The sequence below is a fragment of the Myodes glareolus genome, chromosome 17 (assembly GCF_982192425.1).
Source record: "Myodes glareolus chromosome 17, mMyoGla1.1, whole genome shotgun sequence".
NCBI lineage: Eukaryota > Metazoa > Chordata > Mammalia > Rodentia > Cricetidae > Myodes > Myodes glareolus.
In genome coordinates, this window is record NC_142042.1 from 62152123 (window position 1) to 62169642 (window position 17520).

The 17520-nt window shown below is 48.4% G+C and overlaps 2 protein-coding genes across 6 annotated transcripts; both read left to right on the forward strand.

Annotated features, from left to right (window-relative positions):
- The first annotated feature begins 775 nt into the window (after positions 1–775).
- On the forward strand, positions 776–12281 carry Bnipl (BCL2 interacting protein like). 5 transcript variants are annotated; one of them, XM_085678042.2, is made up of 10 exons: positions 786–2117; positions 2980–3075; positions 3381–3445; positions 4690–4920; positions 8211–8393; positions 8954–9056; positions 9214–9345; positions 10854–10898; positions 11114–11212; positions 11705–12281. In XM_085678042.2, exons 1-10 carry the CDS (start codon positions 2071–2073, stop codon positions 11739–11741), a joined length of 1038 nt encoding a protein of 345 aa, XP_085534168.1. In that variant the 5' UTR covers positions 786–2070; the 3' UTR covers positions 11742–12281. The 5 variants fall into 5 exon arrangements, with proteins under 5 accessions (XP_085534171.1, XP_085534168.1, XP_085534169.1 ...); XM_085678041.2 differs by having other exon boundaries at positions 825–2117; positions 10854–10940; XM_085678045.2 differs by lacking the exon at positions 8211–8393 and having other exon boundaries at positions 776–2117; positions 10854–10940.
- A 137-nt stretch (positions 12282–12418) lies between these two features.
- C17H1orf56 (chromosome 17 C1orf56 homolog) lies at positions 12419–17417 on the forward strand. The gene is made up of 2 exons (XM_048427919.3): positions 12419–13651; positions 17295–17417. The coding sequence occupies exons 1-2, from the start codon at positions 12566–12568 to the stop codon at positions 17313–17315; spliced, it is 1107 nt and encodes a 368-aa protein (XP_048283876.1). The 5' UTR covers positions 12419–12565; the 3' UTR covers positions 17316–17417.
- The last annotated feature ends 103 nt before the right edge of the window (positions 17418–17520 follow it).

Genomic DNA, 17520 nt, shown 5'->3' on the forward strand with positions numbered 1-17520 from the left:
TTTTTGTAATCGGGCCTTCCCTGATAGTTGCTACACCTCTGACAAACTCCTTTCTCTCTCCTGCTTTGTTGACTCAGCTGGAGCGCTCGCCGTTCACCCTCAACCTTCCCTCGATTCCTGTTACATAGCTGTGCTTAATATATTCAGTCATGGTCTCAGGTTGGTTTTGTTGGTTTTTTTGAGACAGGGTTTCTCTGTGTATCCCTGAATGTTCTTGAACTCGCTCTGTAGACCAGGCTGGCCTGAACAGAGCTGCCTGCCTCTGCCATCCTAGTACTGAGATTAAAAGCGTGTGCCACCATGACCTGGCCTGTTTTGTTTTTTTGAAACACTCTCCCAAACTGCCCTTGCTTATTAAACAACTGGAGCTAACCTCTAAGGCTTATTTAGCAATCCTCCTGCGGAGGCCTCCCCTTGCTGAGCTGCGATGTGAGATGCCCAACTTGCCTTCTCTTTTCCTCATGCTGGGAAAGCAGGTCCAAGATGGACTTACAGCAAGCAGAATGGTTCCTAGCCTGTGTGTGTGTGTGTGTGTGTGTGTGTGTGTGTGTGTTTCTGGTGATTGAACCTAGGGCCTCATGTTCTGCTGCTGTCCTCTTTTTAATGGTTGCTGCCTTTGAAGCTAGGGCTGTCCTACTCAACAGCCGCAGCTCGGCCGCTACCCGTGGCCAGGCTGCAAGTAGCGCAGCCTGAGGAAATTCTGTTCCTCTGGTATCGACTCTTTCAAAGAGAACTTATCTAAGTCCCTGTTCCCCCTAAAGAACTCTAATTCAAAAGTTGTGGTGTCCCCCTTATAAACCCTTCTCCACCTGATTCCTCCCTGCTACTTTCTGTCAGCTAATTGCTGGCTCAGCCTCCAGACTACAGGTGAATTTTATTTAGTCAAACATATCTTTGCATCATTAAACAAGTGTCCCGAGCATAAATAAAAATAGCACACCTTAAAACAATAGTCTACAACATTCTACCACTGACCAGTTTTAACTTTGTGAAACAGGGTCTCTCTAAATTGCCCAGGCTGGCTTTGAACTTGCAGTCCTGCCTCAGCCTCCTGAGTAGCAGAGATTACAAACCCTCACCAGGACCTGCTTTTTAAGATGATGTGGACAAAGGCACTCAGTGCCAAGATGACCAACTGAAGCTGATCCTTAGGTGGAAGGAGAGGACCAGTCTCACAAGATGGCGTGCACACACAAACACTAAATCATATTTTAAAAGTAAGTAAAACCAACCAGGCAGTGTTGGCACACACCTTTAATCCCCGCACTTGAGAGGCAGAGGCAGACAGATCTCTGTGATTTCGAGACCAGCCGGGTCTACAAGAGCTAGTTCCAGGACAGGATCCAAAGCCACAGAGAACCCCTCTGGTGGGGGGGAGGGTGAGGAGTAAAAGTAAAACCTAGCTCCTAAAGAACTGAGGCAGAAAGATCACCACACTTTCCCTCATACTGTTTGAATGTAAGACACTGAAAAATAAAGGTTTGGGGAGCTGGCTTAACAGATAGGCATTTATTCAAGCAAGAGGACCCAGGTTCAGATCTCCAGAACACGCAAAGTCTGGGCAGGTGGTGCATCCAGCTCTTGGGGAATTGCTGGGGTAAAGCGGACTAGCTAAAGCTAGAAGAATCAATCAGTGAGCTCTGGATTCAATTGCATAGCCCGGCCTCAGATGTTCTGAAAAGAATTCTTATCCATCGTTAGCTTCAGGCTTCCCCAGGAATGCAAAAACATAAAATTATCTTTTAACACCCCCCTCCCCCCCAAAAAAAAAGAGCAAAACAAGGGACTTCCAGGTTATGAAGGACTGGACTGGAGAACAACAAACGGCCACCCTAGAGATCTCACTATCCGCCCGAAAGCCCGCCCCCACACAGAGGCTGGGCTTTTGGGCAGACCTGCTCCTTGGGAGGGGAGGTGGCAAAACCTGTTTGAAGATGAGGTTGCCTCCCTTCCACACCTCCTTAGAGGCCAGAGCAACAACTGAAACAGAAAAGGAAAGAGTGGTGAGGGCTGGGATCGCAGCCTCCTACCCCTCATACAGTGTTCAAGGAATACAGGACGACGTGGAAGATGGGGACTGTCCAGGAAACGGGGAAAATGGCATTAGGAGGAGGAGGGTGAGTAAGGGCATGCCCTGACTGCAGGCTGAGAGGGTGGTTCCAACCAGTCAAGGCTTCCCGGATTCCTCAAAGAAGAGCAGGAAGAGGAGAGACAGGGTGGTTTGAGGCAGGAAAGTATTACAGAATGGAACAATTCCCCAGTTGAAAGTTCCTATCTTACATCTGATAGACCACCTTTCTCTTTCTTATCAAAACCCCACTCTCTAGAATGGAAATCTGGTCCAGAGCTGAATTTTTTCTTTGTTTTTTTGTTTTGTTTTGCTTTTCTTCAAGACAGGGTTTCTCTGTAGCTTTGGAGCCTGTCTTGGAACTCACTCTGTAGACCAGGCTGGCCTCGAACTCACAGAGATCTGCCTGCCTCTGCCTCCCGAGTGCTGGTATTAAAAAGGCTTGTGCCACCACCGCCTGGCCAGAACTGAATTTATACCCGGGTTCTGCTTCCCAGTGAATCCGTCCTTCCTCCCTGTCTTTAGATGTGCCTTATTTTCCCGGCACAGTGGAGGAAAGGCGGGGCTGACCAGATGTCATCTCCCCGTGCTTTCCTCAGGGTTAACTGGCCAGTTGTCTGGGCTCCAGCCAGTTGTAGTGTGGGACGCCTTCCGTGCCCACACTGCATGCAGGTGGAGTCACTACCACAGAGGCGAAGGGATTGCCTGATGGCCTTGCCTCTCTGCTAAACTCATCCGTAGGTGGTTTGATTCAGCCGAGTGGAAAAGGTAGACTATCTGTACACAGAGACGAGTGTCCTCTGTGACGCGTCCTTCTCGCTAGTGTCTGCCGCCTGCTGTCTGGCTCCCGTAGGATACTATATAGGTTGTCTCATGATCTTTTCTTCTTGGGGGGCGGGGGCTGATGTCAGGGCTGGGGAGAAGGCAGGAGCCGCAGAGTCAGCAGCAGCCCTGAGACTTGGCGAGCTGGAGCTGAGGGAAGAATGGCAAGACGAGGAGTTTCCCAGGTAAGGGGAGAGCCTCTTGCCCTCCTGTGGCTCTTCCAGAGGACCCAGATTTGATTCTCAGAACCCACATAATGACCCACGACAATTCTTTACTCTAGTCCCAGGGGATCTGACACCTTCTGGGCTCCAAGGGCACTGGGCACGTGTGTGGTGCACAGATAAACATGTAGGCAAAACACGTATGCACAGAACAAAATCTTTAGGGGAGGGGAAGAGGCAGGAAAGAAAACAGCCATGGTGGAGCGAGAAAGCTGACACCTGCTAGGTGCTTGTGTCTAAGTCTCTGTTCCATCCCTATGTGCTAGATTGCTTCCTGAGGAGGCTGGCTCAGCTGGAGATCCCGAGGACCCTCAGAGAGACTCACAGGCCGGTAGGGAAAGGCGAGTGGGAACTAGACCTCGAGTTTGACTCCACTCCTGGGGCTGTTTTGTTTTTTGTTTTTGGCGTTTTGTTTTGTTGGTTTTTCGAGACAGGGTTTCCCTGTGAATAGTACTGGCAATCCTGGAACTCACAGAGATCTGCCTACCTTGCCTCCTAGTGCTGGGATTAAAGGTGTGCACCGCCACCACCCGGCTTCTGAGGCTGTTTTTTGGCAAGAATCTTTAGTGTGTAGCTTCTGTCCTTTGCAGTTCACTTTCTCCTTTCCTCTTGCCCTGTGTCTCCTCTCTGTCTCAAATTCACAGGTATTATCCTTTTTGTTGTTTTTTGGTTTTTCGAGACAGGGTCTCTCTGTCTAGACTTGGCTGCCCTGGAACTCACTCTGTAGACCAGGCTGGCCTTGAACTCACAGAGATCTGCCTGCCTCTGCCTCCTGAGTGCTGGGATTAAAAGCATGTGCCACTACTGCTTAGCTGGTATTAGCCCCTTTAAAATTTTATTTTAGGTGTTTTTTGTTACTGTTGTTTTGTCTGTTTGAAACAGTGTCTCCCTATGTAACCCTAACTAGCCTGGAACTCATTTGTAGACTAGACTGGCTTTGAACTCAGAGATCTGCCTGTCTCTGCCTTCTGGGCTCTGGGATTAAAGGTGTGAGCCACCATGCCTGAGGTATTTTTTGACAGTCTCAACTCTGTAGCCCATGTGTAGTCTAAACTGGCTTCAAATTGGCAGCTACCAGGGCCAGAGAGATGGCTCAGTTAAAAGTACTGACTGCTCTTCCATTTGATTCCCAGAATCCACGTGGTGGCTCACAATCGGGGGATCTGACACCCCTCTCTGGGCTCTGAGAGCAGCAGGTATACATGTAGTATACAGACAAACATGCATGAGAAATACCCACACACATAGAAAGAAACAAACAGACCGAACTTGCAGCATCCTCCTGCCCGTGCCTGCCAGTGCTGTAGCTGCAGATGTGAGCTACCACTCCTGGTTTCATGACTTCTGTATGTGGAAGTCCTTGTATGTTCATTTGTGTGTTTTGACGTAGAGACTCACGTAGCCCAGGCTGCTCTCTATCTTGATTTGTAGTCAAAACGGCCTTTAACTTCCGATCCTCTTGTCTCTTTTAATGCTGGGATCACAGGCATTGGCTCCATCCCACACAGGGCTGTTGAATCACCATCAGCTGGCACGGGTTTTCCATTTGGGTGTTTTTCCCCTCCTGTCTTCCAGCCACAGGTACCCCCAGCACGCTGGCCCTGTGTGGCCAGCGTCCTATGCGGAAGCGTCTCTCTGCCCCAGAATTGCAGCTGAATCTGACTGAGGGAAGAGGAAAAACCGGAGCTTCTCCCACCCATTCCGAATCTTCCTCTTCGGATGGCAGCTTAGACCTGGAGGTGGATGAACTGGAGACGCCGTCTGACTCCGAGCACCTTGACAGTGGACATGAATTTGAATGGGAAGGTAGGCGCAAGCCCAAGGGGGGGCAGACAGAAAATGTAGGGCGGGGTGAAGGGATGGGATGTTAGGATAGTAAGCAGGGGCTGAAGTGATGGCTCAGTGGTTGAGAGCACTGGTTGCTCTTCCAGAGGACCTAGGTTTGAGTCCCAGCACCCACATGACAGTTGTCTACAGTCCCAGAGAATCTGCTGTCCTCTTCTGACCTCCAAGGGCACCAGGCATGCATGTGGTGCATATACATACTTGCAGACAAAACATCCATACACATAAAATAATGAATAATTCCAAAATCCCAGTATAGTAGCTTAGTGGACAGACCAGAAACATTTCCTCAGAAAGGAAAGGAACAGCTTCCAGAACAGACAGGCTATCAGCCAAGGGCTAGAAGGGGAAATTTGTTAAGAAAAAGACCTAAGGTTGACATGGTGGTTCAAGCCTTTAATCCCAGCTCTTGGGAAACAGAGGCAGGTAGAGCTCTGAGTTTGAGGCCAATCTGGGACACATAGTGATACCTTGTCTCAAAAATAAGCAAAAAAGCAAACAGACTAAGGAAGAAAAATATTGAAGTTAAAAACAAAAAACAAAAAAAGGGGACTGGAGAGTGGTAAGAACATTGCCTGTTAAGAGCATTGCCTGCTCTTCCAAAGGTCCTGAGTTCAATTCCTGGCAACCACATGGTGGCTCACAACCATCTGTAATGAGGTCTAGTGCCCTCTTCTGGCCTGCAGACATACACACAGACAGAATATTGTATACATAATAAATAAATATATTAAAAAAAAAAAGAGCCAGGTAGTGGTGGTGCACTCCTTTAATCCCAGCACTCAGGAGGCAGAGGCAGGTGGATCTCTGTGAGTTTGAGGCCACCCTGGGCTACAAAGTGAGTTTCACAACAGCAAAGGGTATTGCACAGAGAAACTCTTCTCAAAAAAAAAAAAAAAAAAGTAAATGCCTGTTCCATGCTTTCCTGAACGAAGACTGACTGAATTCTTGCTACTGTTGTGTTTGGGACAGGAATAGGATCTCTATTGTAACCCAGGCTGGTCTCAAACTCAAGATCCCTCCTGTCTTGTGCCCCCCCCCAGTGCTGTAACTATGGTCACCAGATGCCACCTGACAGGCCTGAGGTTATCAGAACAAAAGTCTGGAGGGGAACCAGAAGGGAGGAGTGGGGTGCAGGCCTGTGATCCATCGCTAAGTGGATGGAGGGGGAGTGGGGTGCTGTAGGCCTGTGAATCTAGCTGTAAGTGAGGGTTAGGGGAAGAATGGGGTTCTGCAGGCCTGTGATCCATCTCTAAGTGGGTGGAGGAGGAGTGGGGTGCTGTAGGCCTGTGAATCTAGCTCTGAGGTTGAGGTGGGAAGATTGCCAGGAGTCTGAGAATAGTCTAGACTCCAAAGGGAAGCTTGCCTCCCAGATGAACTAAACAGACACATAAGGTACCCTGCTTTTAGGAAATTGTAACCGCCTAGAAGTAACTGCGCTGGAGGTCGGGCTCTGTGTGACTGTCAGGGACAGCGAGGTCATGTTTCTCAGGGCCAGAGAGGGCTGTTCTAGTAGACACAGTGAGTCAGGAGTGGTGTCCTGGGGAATTCAAAGCTTGAAGCCTGACTAGGCACGGAGAGCTAGGAGGAAGAGTGTGAAAAGCTAGCGCTGGGTTATGCTGGCAAAATTTGTGTCATGGTGGCTGCTATGCTAAGGAGTGTAGACTTCCGCAGACTAGACAATGAGGAAAGACATGAAGGTTTAATCTGGGATGTCTGGTCACGCTAATGGCTATAGACTGAAAACAACCTCCTTGGCAAAATCCTTGCCACACAAGCATGAGGACCTGAGCTACGTCCCCACAACCCATGTTTTAAAAGCCAGAGCTGGATGTGGTTGCTAGCACACTTTTTTTTTTGTCTATTTGTTTAATTTTTGTTTTTTCAAGACAGGGTTTCTCTGTGTAGCCCTGGCTGTCCTGGAACTTGCTCTGTAGACCAGACTGGTCTTGAACAGTTCCACCTGCCTCTGTCTCCCAGTGCTGACATTAAAGGCTGCCACCACCACTTTAATCCCAGCACTTGGGAGGCAGACACAGGCAGTCTCTGTGAGTTCGAGGCCAGCCTGATCTACTTATTGAGTTTCAAGGATAAATAGAAACATTCTGTTTCCAAAAACCTGAACACACATACAAACACACACAAAATAACAGCAATAACAACAAACAAACAAAATGATTAATCAAGAAATTAATTAATACATAGTGAGTTTGAAGCCATCCTGGGCAGCAGACAGTGAGTCCTAGGGCAGCCAAGGCTACAGGGTGAGACCCTGTCTCAGAAAGAGAAGAAGGAAAGAAGTAAGAGTGTATGAGCTGGAGATTGTCGGTGAAGCCCCAGCTACTTACTGGGCAGGCTCAGGTGGGAGGCCTGAAAGTTCAATACCTACATAGGATACAAATTGAGACTTCATCTAAAAGAAAAAAGAAGGTGTGGGAATGTAGCTTAGGTCAGAGTGCTCATTGCCTATCATGCCCAGAGCCCTGGGTTTGATCCCTGGCAGAAGCTGTGCGTGGATGGGCACACCTGTAATCCCTGGGGTTGGGAGGTACAGACAGAAATTCAAGGTCATGTTGTGAATTGAAGACTGGTTCAGGTAACTTGAGATTGAGGAGAAAGAGAGAGAGGGAAAGAGAGAGGCGAGAGAGAGATGAGAGAGCACCCTAAGGAAAAGGGGAAAGTTAGGGAGTGGTAGAAGAAAGATACATAGAGTCGAGTTCATTGAGTAGTCCCAGCACTCGGGAGACAGAGGCAGGCAGCTCTCTGAGGCCAGCCAGGGCTACACAGAGAAACCCTGTCTGGGGAAAAGAGAAGAAAAAGAAAAGAAATATTGAAACATGAGAGAGTAAATAGTATATTCAGTCAGATGTGGTAGTGGACACCTGGTAATCCTAGCACTCAGACTGGGCCATGGTGGCGCATGCCTTTGACCCCAGCACTTGGGAGGCAGAGGCAGGCAGATCTCTATGAGTTCGAGGCCAGCCTGGCCTACAGAACGAGTTCCAGGACATCCAGAGCTACACAGAGAAACCCTGTCTCAATAAGTGAATGAATGAATGAGTAAATAAATACATCATCCTAGCACCTAGAAAGGTGAGGCAGAAGAATCATGATTTGGAGACTAGCCTGAGTCACTCAGTGGGACCTTCTCTCAGAAACTCAAACAACAAAAATTTGAGGAGCAACTCCAGCAAACCAGGAAATTACAAGAAATCTGCCTTGTGCATCCCCCCCCCAACACTGTGTTTTAGATGATTTGCCTCGGGCTGAAGGCCTGGGGGCCAGTGAGGCAGCTGAGAGGCTGGGCCGGGGTTGTGTGTGGGATGTGGCTGGAGAAGACGGCCATCGCTGGAGAGTGTTCCGGACAGGACAGCGAGAGCAGCGAGTGGACATGACCGTCATTGAGCCCTATAGGAAAGTGCTGTCTCACGGAGGTAATGACAGAGGCATGAAAACTATGGCACTGCGGGCCAGTGAGTCAAGGTGCTTGCCATGCGTGCTTGCAACCTGGATCTGATCCCCAGAACCCATGGAGAGGTACAAGGAGAACGAACCCCGCTAAAGTTGTCCTCTGACCCCCACACGGACCCATCCATCCAGGTACACAATAATAATAAATGAAAACATCAGCTGTGGCAACAGCTGTACTGAGAGATGGCTCAGCAGGTAAGAGGTCTTGTTGCTCCCGCAAAGCAGCTGGACTTCCCAGCAATCACATGACAGCTCACAACTGCCAGTAACTCCAGTTCCAGGTGCTCTCACAAGCGCTTCCCTTCCCCATAGTGCACATACATGCATGCAGGCAACACACTCATACACAAAATAAACACACACACAAAGAAACCTCTGGCAGCTTGACTAATGATCCATAGCTGGAGACTCAGTTGTTAGGTTTAGCATCCTTCCTGACTTCCCAAGACGCAGTATCCTAAGTAGAAGTACTCTCTATTTACAGATTTATAACCAGGTGAATTTTTCTCATATTGGCCCCCAGGTTACCATGGTGATGGCCTCAATGCTGTCATTCTCTTTGCTTCCTGCTATCTACCCCCAAGCAGCGTTCCCAACTACACCTATGTCATGGAACACTTGTTCAGGTGAGGTGGAAACCCGAAAAGGCTTGTGAAGGAGACTAAGGGAGGAGAGTGGCAAAGACCCCTGTCCAAAACCAGTAGCTGACAAGGGAATCGCTACAGTCCTGTGTCTGAGCCCCCAAACACACAGCATCCACCTCTGCTACAACGTTGTCCCCAGGTATATGGTGGGAACTCTGGAACTGCTGGTAGCTGAAAATTATCTGCTCGTTCACTTGAGTGGAGGCACACGCAGGTCCCAGGTACCGCCTCTGAGCTGGATACGCCAGTGTTACCGCACCTTGGACAGGAGGTGAGACCCCAGGGCAAGAGGGACACAGCTCTCAGCTATAGCACCCTCATTCTTCTATTGCTTTCTTCTTCCATTTGATCCCTTTGTTGTTTTCCCTTTTCCTTTCCCGAGAATGACTGCTTGTCCTCAAGGTCAAGGTTCCCTTGTCCCACCCAGCCTCCTGAGTCCTGGGATCACTGGCCTGGGTCACCAGGCCCTATTTCCTCCTTTCTTCGTCCTCCTACACCTCTTCTGAAGGGTCTCCTGCTGTAGCCCGCCGAGTCAGGGCCGTCTAGCCCTTAGGACTAGGTGGCTGCACTGTAGACAGGTCGCTTAGCTTTCCTGTCCCGACTCCTTGTGAATCTCCACGGCCCCGCTGCCCGTGCCCGGAGTCTCACCCCCTTTCCCAGTCTTGCCACTTCCCTTCCACATCTCCACTGCTTTCTCTTCCACTTCCTTCATCCCTGATGTGTAAATCATTCCCCTCATTGTGTTTGGTTTTTGTTTGTGTGTTTTTTGTCTTTCAAGACAGGGATTCTCTGTATAACAGTCCTGGGTGTCCTGGAATTCTCTCTGTAGACCAGGCTGGCTTCAAACTCAGAGAGATCTGCCTGCCTCTACCTCCTTTGGGATTGAAGGCACCACCACCGCCACTACCCAGCCATTTATTTATTTTTATCGGAAATAGGGTCTCATATAATTGAGGCTTACTTCGAACTCTCTATGTAGCCAAACATAACCCTGAACTCCTGGTCTTCCTGCCTCTCTGCCTCCCCAGTGCTTGCATAGCAGGTGTTATCACATGTTTGTTCTGGCCTTCTCACCCTTGTTTAATTTTCTTCTTTTTTTAAAAATATTTATTTATTTATTTAAGTATACAGTGGTCTGCCTGCATTCATGCCTACAGGCCAGAAGAGGGCACCAGATCTTATTTAGGTGGTTGTGAACCACCATGTGGTTGCTGGGATTTGAACTCAGGACGTTTGGAAGAGCAAGCAGTGCTCTTAACCACTAAGCTATCTCTTCAGTCCCTTAATTTTCTTCTTGAATTGTTTCTGTTTTTCCTCCTTGTTGGTCTTTTTCCTCCTTAAGAGCTTTGTTGTTTCTTGTTTGGAGGAGGAGTTCATTTTATTTAGGGGCTCATGTAGCCTAGGTTGGCTTGGAATTCTCAGTGTAGCCCCAGTTGTCCCTGAATTCCCGACCCCTTTGCTTCTGCCGGGGTCACAGCAGAGCGCCCAGCTCACAGGCACCACAGGTACACCCAACTTCCTCTCGGACTTTTATGTCGCTTGGGCTGCATGGTGGGAACAACGGAGAAAGGAATCTCTGTGGGCTGGAGGGAAACGAGTCGCAGAGATGGAGGCAACAGTAAAGGAACATCCCCTAAACTTAGGGGATAGAGGACTGAGTAAATTGGGGACCAGGCATAGCTGCCAGAGAAATTTGGAAGGGAGACACACCGAGGAGCCTGTGGTGTTGGAGACTAAGGCGGAACAGGGAACATATGGTCCTATTGGATTCTTTCTCAGGCTTCGGAAAAACCTTCGAGCCCTGGTGGTTGTCCACGCTACATGGTATGTGAAGGCGTTCCTGGCACTGGTTCGGCCTTTTATCAGGTACTAGTTCAAGACACAACTGTAGACATTCCTTTCTCTATTTTCACTACTGCCAGGAAGGAGGTGGTACCCTACTCTTTTTCAGCCTTTGCCATTCTGCTTGCCCCACTTCTCTGAGATCCTCCAGGGTCATTCTCCCGATACAGAACGTAATTGATTTACTCTCTCTTCAGTTCCAAGTTCACACGAAAGATCCGATTTCTGGACAGCCTTGGGGAGCTGGCTCAACTCATCTCCCTAGATCAAGTCCACATCCCTGAAGTTGTCAGACAGTGAGTCCGGCACTGAAGGGTGCTGGTTGTCCTGTTTCTTAGTGTCTCTGGGAGACAGAAAGAACTAAGACACATAGGGGGAAACCGCATACACCTAGAGAAGAAGTTAAGGACACTATTATATTTGTCAAGAACAGTGAAGGGGGCCAGGGAGATGACTTGAGCAAAGGTACTCGCCAACAAGCTTGACAACTTGAGTTTGACTTCCAGACCCTAGTGGTGGGATAAATTCACGGCATGCATGTGTGCACATTCATAAATAAATTAAACAAAGTTTTTGGAATATAAACAAAATTTAAAGACCAAATAAAAAATTATGCAAGAGACACTGAGGGGCTATCAAACAAACAAACAAATTATGACTAGGGAAGCCAGCAGCAAAGAGACAGTATCCAGTGGGGAGTTTGTCAGTGAGCAGAGAAGGAAAGCAACTCAAGCGCCCCATTTCTAGCTCCTAATTCCCCTGGCTTCTGTCCCCCCAACCCTCTGTAGGCTGGACCAGGATCTCCATGGCTCAAAAGGCACCTAACACAAAACTGGACAAGGGGCCGTAGACTCAGGCCAAGATGGTGATTGCTCTGCATGCTGGAGCTGTTAACTGTAAATCATCTCATCCTGACCCCCCAAGTTCCACTGGATCCCCACTTCTGGACACTGCCTTCAAGCTGGGATTTGAGGGTGGGAACCCTATATGTGGGGTGACTTGCATTTTGTCTTCCAAAAGGAAGACCAAGTGTGGTATTGGAAGGGCAGGGCTCTGGGTTTTAATTCTGCTTTAGCTATAAAACATGTGGGTCTCATATTCCTTCTTTGTAATCAAAACCTCTGGGATCCTTCCCAGCTGGTTGTCTTAGGAGCCTTTTGAGGGGAGGTGGAGGGAAGGTGAGGGTTTAACCAACAACCACAGCCCGCCTGTCTGCTGGGAGCCCAGGAGCCTGCTTGCAGACTCTTGAAGAGCCAACCCTCTGCTCCTGTGATCCTGGGAAGAATTGCTGCCAAATCTGGCGTTTTCACCCTTGTTAGTAAATTCAGACCTGTGGCCTTTAATAAACTGTGATGAGAAATTTAAGTCGAACAAGTTTCCTCCGAGTTCTTACATCATAATCCACCTTTCGGTTCTGGCACAGAATTCTTGCTCACTAGAGTTCCTCGTGATTTTTTAGCTCAGCCCCTGGGGCTGCTGGCCCTGCGCAGGAAGAGCACTTAGTGGAGGGGCGGGGCGTGGCACGCGCCTTGGAGCACCCTCTCGGTCGGTTCACAGGACCTCGAGACCTGGAGGGTTGGTGGAGAGTGGAAGGGAGGGAGAGAAGGTAGGCGCCTGGGCCCACCTCTCGACCCAAGCCTCCCAGCCCCATGGTCCCCGCCGCCTGCATGCTGCTCTGGGCCCTGCTGCTTAGTTTGGGGCTCCGGGCGGCGGGGGCCCAAGACCAGACGTCAAACCCAACGTCAAACCCGACCTCAAACCAAACCTCAAACCCAACCTCAAACCCGACGACCGCGACCACAACTGAGATGCAGCGGATTAGCGTCCGCTTTGGGGGCCCAGCCCGCAGCCGCCGGAGCACAAGCGTCACTACCCGGAACAGTGCACAACGGAAGGTGAAGGTACCTCTGGAGGATGAGAATGATGCGCTGGCCACTGCTGACCGCCTGGCCGCCCCGGCAGCAGCTGAGCTCCTGTCCACTGTGACAGGTAATAGCCGGTCATCAGCGGCCAACTCCAGTGAGTATGATAGCTCATTGGAAGAGGGAGTCGTGATTGATGCCAAAAAAACCACCTATTCTGGAACTCTGTCTTCGATCTCCAATACTAGGAGTGTTAGCACAACCACCACCGGGAGGTTTGTAGCCAATAGCCAGGAGCGAGAGATTAGGATGACCACGGATCTGCCATCCTTCACTTCAAAGCCTACTGTGGACCTGAGTTCCGAGACTCCCGAGAGCACCCTGCACCAGTGGTCGACACCTGGGTCTACCCCGACCCCGTGGCGAAAAGCATCACCCACAGCCATGCCATCTCCTGAGGATCTGCGGGTGATGCTGATGCCTTGGGGCCCATGGCACTGCCACTGTAAGTCGGGTACCATGAGCAGGAGCCGCGCCGGAAAGCTGCATGGTGTTTCTGGGCGCCTTCGAATTGGGGCACTGAATGAACTCCGCACGGAGCACCGGCCTTGCACCTACCAGCAGTGCCCTTGCAACAAGCTCCTGGAGGAGTGCCCTCTGGACTCCAGCCTCTGTCCTGACAGTGGCTGCAGTTCGCCCTCCAAAGCGATCAGCACCACCTCTCCTCAGGCTCCTGTCCACCTGAGACGCAGACCCATCCTCCCACCCACTAGCCCGAGCCCTAGCCCAGCTCTTGCCTTTTGGAAACGTGTCAGGATCGGCCTAGAGGACATCTGGAATAGCCTTTCTTCAGTGTTCACAGAGATGCAACCAGTAAGTTGTTTTGCTAATGAGCAAGACGTTCCTTGATGAATTTGAAAAGTCCTGGTGTCCCAAATCTGTGGTGTCCCACAGGCAGTATGCTTGTGGGAGCTGTTACTGACTTACCTGTCCAGTTACTGAGTCCTAGCGTGCACTGGTTATCCTTGGCCAATTTGGTGTTTTTGTTTGGTGGTTTTGTGAGGTTTTTTGGGGGGGGGGAGGGGTGGTTTGAGACAACAGTTCTCTATGTAGCCCTGGCTGTCCTGGAACTCACTACATAGACCAGGTTGACCTTGAACTCAGATGCTCCTGCCTCTGCTGGAATTAAAGACCTGTGCCACTGCAGCTGGTGCCTTTTTTTTTTTTTAAATATTTGTGTGCATGTCTGTTTTGTGTTGAGAGAGCTAGTTCTCTCATTCCACCATGTGATTTACAGGGATCAAACTCAGGTGGTGAGCACTAGTGTGATCTTGACAGCCCGAGATGGTCTCTTATAAAGCTCAGGATGGCCTTTTTTTTAAAAAAAAATTATTTATTTATTTATTATGTATACAGTGCAGGCCAGAAGAGGGTACCAAGACTCATTACAGATGGCTGTGAGCCACCATATGGTTGCTGCGGATTGGACTCAGGACCTTTGGAAGAGCAGGCAAAGCTCTTAACCACTGAGCCATCTCTCCAGCCCTTATTTATTTATTTATTTATTTATTTATTACGTATACAATATTCTGTCTGTGTGTATGCCTGCAGGCAAGAAGAGGGCACCAGACCTCAATACAGATGGTTTTGAGCCACCATGTGGTTGCTGGGAATTGAACTCAGGACCTTTGGAAGAGCAGGCAATGCTCTTAACCTCTGAGCCATCTCTCCAGCCCCATCAGGATGGCCTTGAACTCTCTGTGTAGCCAAGGGTGCAACCACTTCTACAATGCTGGGATAACAGATGTGTAACAATCATGTCTTATCACTTTTTGAACACTTACTGGTCATCAGATTATTAAATTCTTTTTTTAAAAAAAGATTTATTTATTATGTATAGTGTTCTGCCTGCATATACACATGCAGGCCAGAAGAGGGCACCAGACCTCATTACAGATGGTTGTGAGCCACCATGTGGTTGCTGGGAATTGAACTCAGGACCTTCGGAAGAGCAGACAGTGCTCTAACTGCTGGGCCATCATTCCGTCCCTGTTATCAGATTATTATTGACCAAATAAAGACTTCTTTACCTTTTTTCTTTTTGAGAATCTTAGTAGAGTCCTGGCTAACCTCTACAACTTTCCCAACATGCTTGGTTATAAAGACTCAATTCATAGACAATGGACATGGGACATATTAACCGATTAATGATTAACAGAGTTTAAAGAAAATCATTGTGTAAATGTATTTTGCCGGTGTATATTCTGTGTAGCATACATTCCTGGTGTCCACGGAAACCAGAAAAGGGATGGTTGTCTGGAGCTGTTGTTACAGATGATTGTGAACCGCCATGTGGGTGCTGGAACTTGAACCCATACCCTCTGGAAGGGCAGCCAGTGCTGAGCCATCTCTCCAATTCTGATCAACACAGTTTTGATTTAATGCATTGTAACAGTAATAGCCAATACCTGAGCTCTCACTCCAGATATGGCACTTGAATCTGCCCTCAGCTTATAGGGCCGTATTCTGTTTACTGATGAAGAGACAGGTCTACAAGCCAGTAGGGCTGAGGTAGGTGACTCAGTGGTCTTGTCTAGTCCATGCAAAAGCAATAGGTTCAAGTCCTTCACTGAAGAAAAAGTTTTGTAGTGACAGCCACAAAACTGAAACCAACTTTTCCATCAGGACCCAAAGGACTGGCCTTTTGGGACTCTACCCAGCAACTTAAAATTTCTCAAAGAAGCTGGGTGTGGTGGTGCTACCTTTAATCCCAGTGCTTGGGAAGCAGATCTCTGAGTTCGAGGCCAGTCTGGTCTACATAGTGAGTTCAGGACAGCCAGAGCTACCACAGTGAGACCCTGTCTCAAAACAACAAAGTTCCTGACGGCTCAGACTGACTCTAGTCTCAGTCGCTAGGGATGACTGGCGGGGAAAAGACTCAACAAACACAGAGCATACTTGATGATTTAGCTGGTTCCTATTTTTGTTTTCCTCCTGGGGAGTCCAATTCCATTTTTAATATAAAAATAAAGCACTTGAGGCTGGAGATATATGTAACTTGGTTAGTTGAGCTCTGGGCTGGATTCCTAGCAGCACAGACGGGGATGTTACAATCATGTGCTGAGAGGTAAGAGAGCTGAAGCTCCTGGTCAGGGCACTGGACATGTGGCTCAGTGCTTAGGGGCATTTACTGCTCTTCCAAAGGACACCAGCTACATTGCCAGCCAGCACACCCATCAGGCACTCAAACCACCTGGACCCTGTGGGTACCTGCACTAGGACACACACACAATTAAAAAGTAAGTTCCAAAAAAAACTAACCAAACAAACAAACAAAAATATAAAAAACAAAACTTAAGTTCCAGGTCTGGTCAGGGAGATGACTTGGCAAATAAAAATGCCAACTCGGCAAGTGCTTACAAGATGGAGAAAAACACTCCTGAAAAGCTAAACCCAGAATCCATACGTGTGCCACTATATGGCCATGCCCCCATTCCCACAAAACAAACAACCAACCAAATAAATAAATAAATATTTTTTTTTTTTGAAGACAGGGTCTATATAGCCTTTTCCAGGCTGACTCACTGTATAGATCAGTCTGGTCTCAAGTCCCAAGTGTTAATATTAAAGGTGTGTGTAATACCTAACAAAATCAAAATAAAACATAAAAAAATTTGAGGCCACCCTCGACTACATAAGACCCTATTTTTTAAAAAAAGATAAATGAAATAAATGGAGAAACATAAGGAGAGAGCAGAGCTGGGGAGATGGCCAGGGGATGCAATGCTTGCTGGGCAATCAAGAGAAAAGTCCAGAGCCCCAGGACTTTTCCATAAATGGAGGCCATTTATGGAGTCATGTGTGTGGGCTCCAGTTCAGTGAGACACCAGACATCAACCCCACACATGCGTGCGCACACATGCACACATAAAGATAACAGACATCAACCATACACACACACATGCACACATAAAAATAACAGACATCAACCATACATACACACACACACACAGATACCAGACATCAACCACACACATGTACACACACACACTCAGAGATATAAGATATAAACTATACACACACACACACACACACACACACACACACACACACGAAGACACCAGACATCAACCCCCCCACACACACTAGACATCAACCACACACACACACACACACACACAGATACCATCAACTACACACACACACACACACGGAGATACCAGACATCAACTACACACACGCAAACACACATGGAGAAACTAGACATCAACTACACAACACACACATATGGAGGAGATACCAGACATCGACCACACACATGCACACACACACACACACAGATACCGGACATCAACTATACCTACATGCACACACATACCCAGACACCAGACATCTACCATATACACCCCCCCAAACCAGCAGAGTTAAGGAAATGGTTTGTAGACGGTAAGGAAAAGAATGTCGATATCGATAAGATTATAATCTCTCCTTTTCTCTATTTTCTTGCCTTCCCCAGATAGAAAGAACCCAGAGGTGATGGCCACGTCACCTTCGAGAGATGTCTGCATTGTAACCTCCCTTTTCAACCCCTGAACCCACTACATATTTTTAATACAGAAAAAAAAAAACTTAAAATACATATTTTGGTCTCATTTTTCTTTTTGGTGGTGACTGGTTCAACCCAGGGTTCTACACATGCTAGGCAAACACTCTTCCACTGGTCCTTGTGTCTTTTTTGGTTT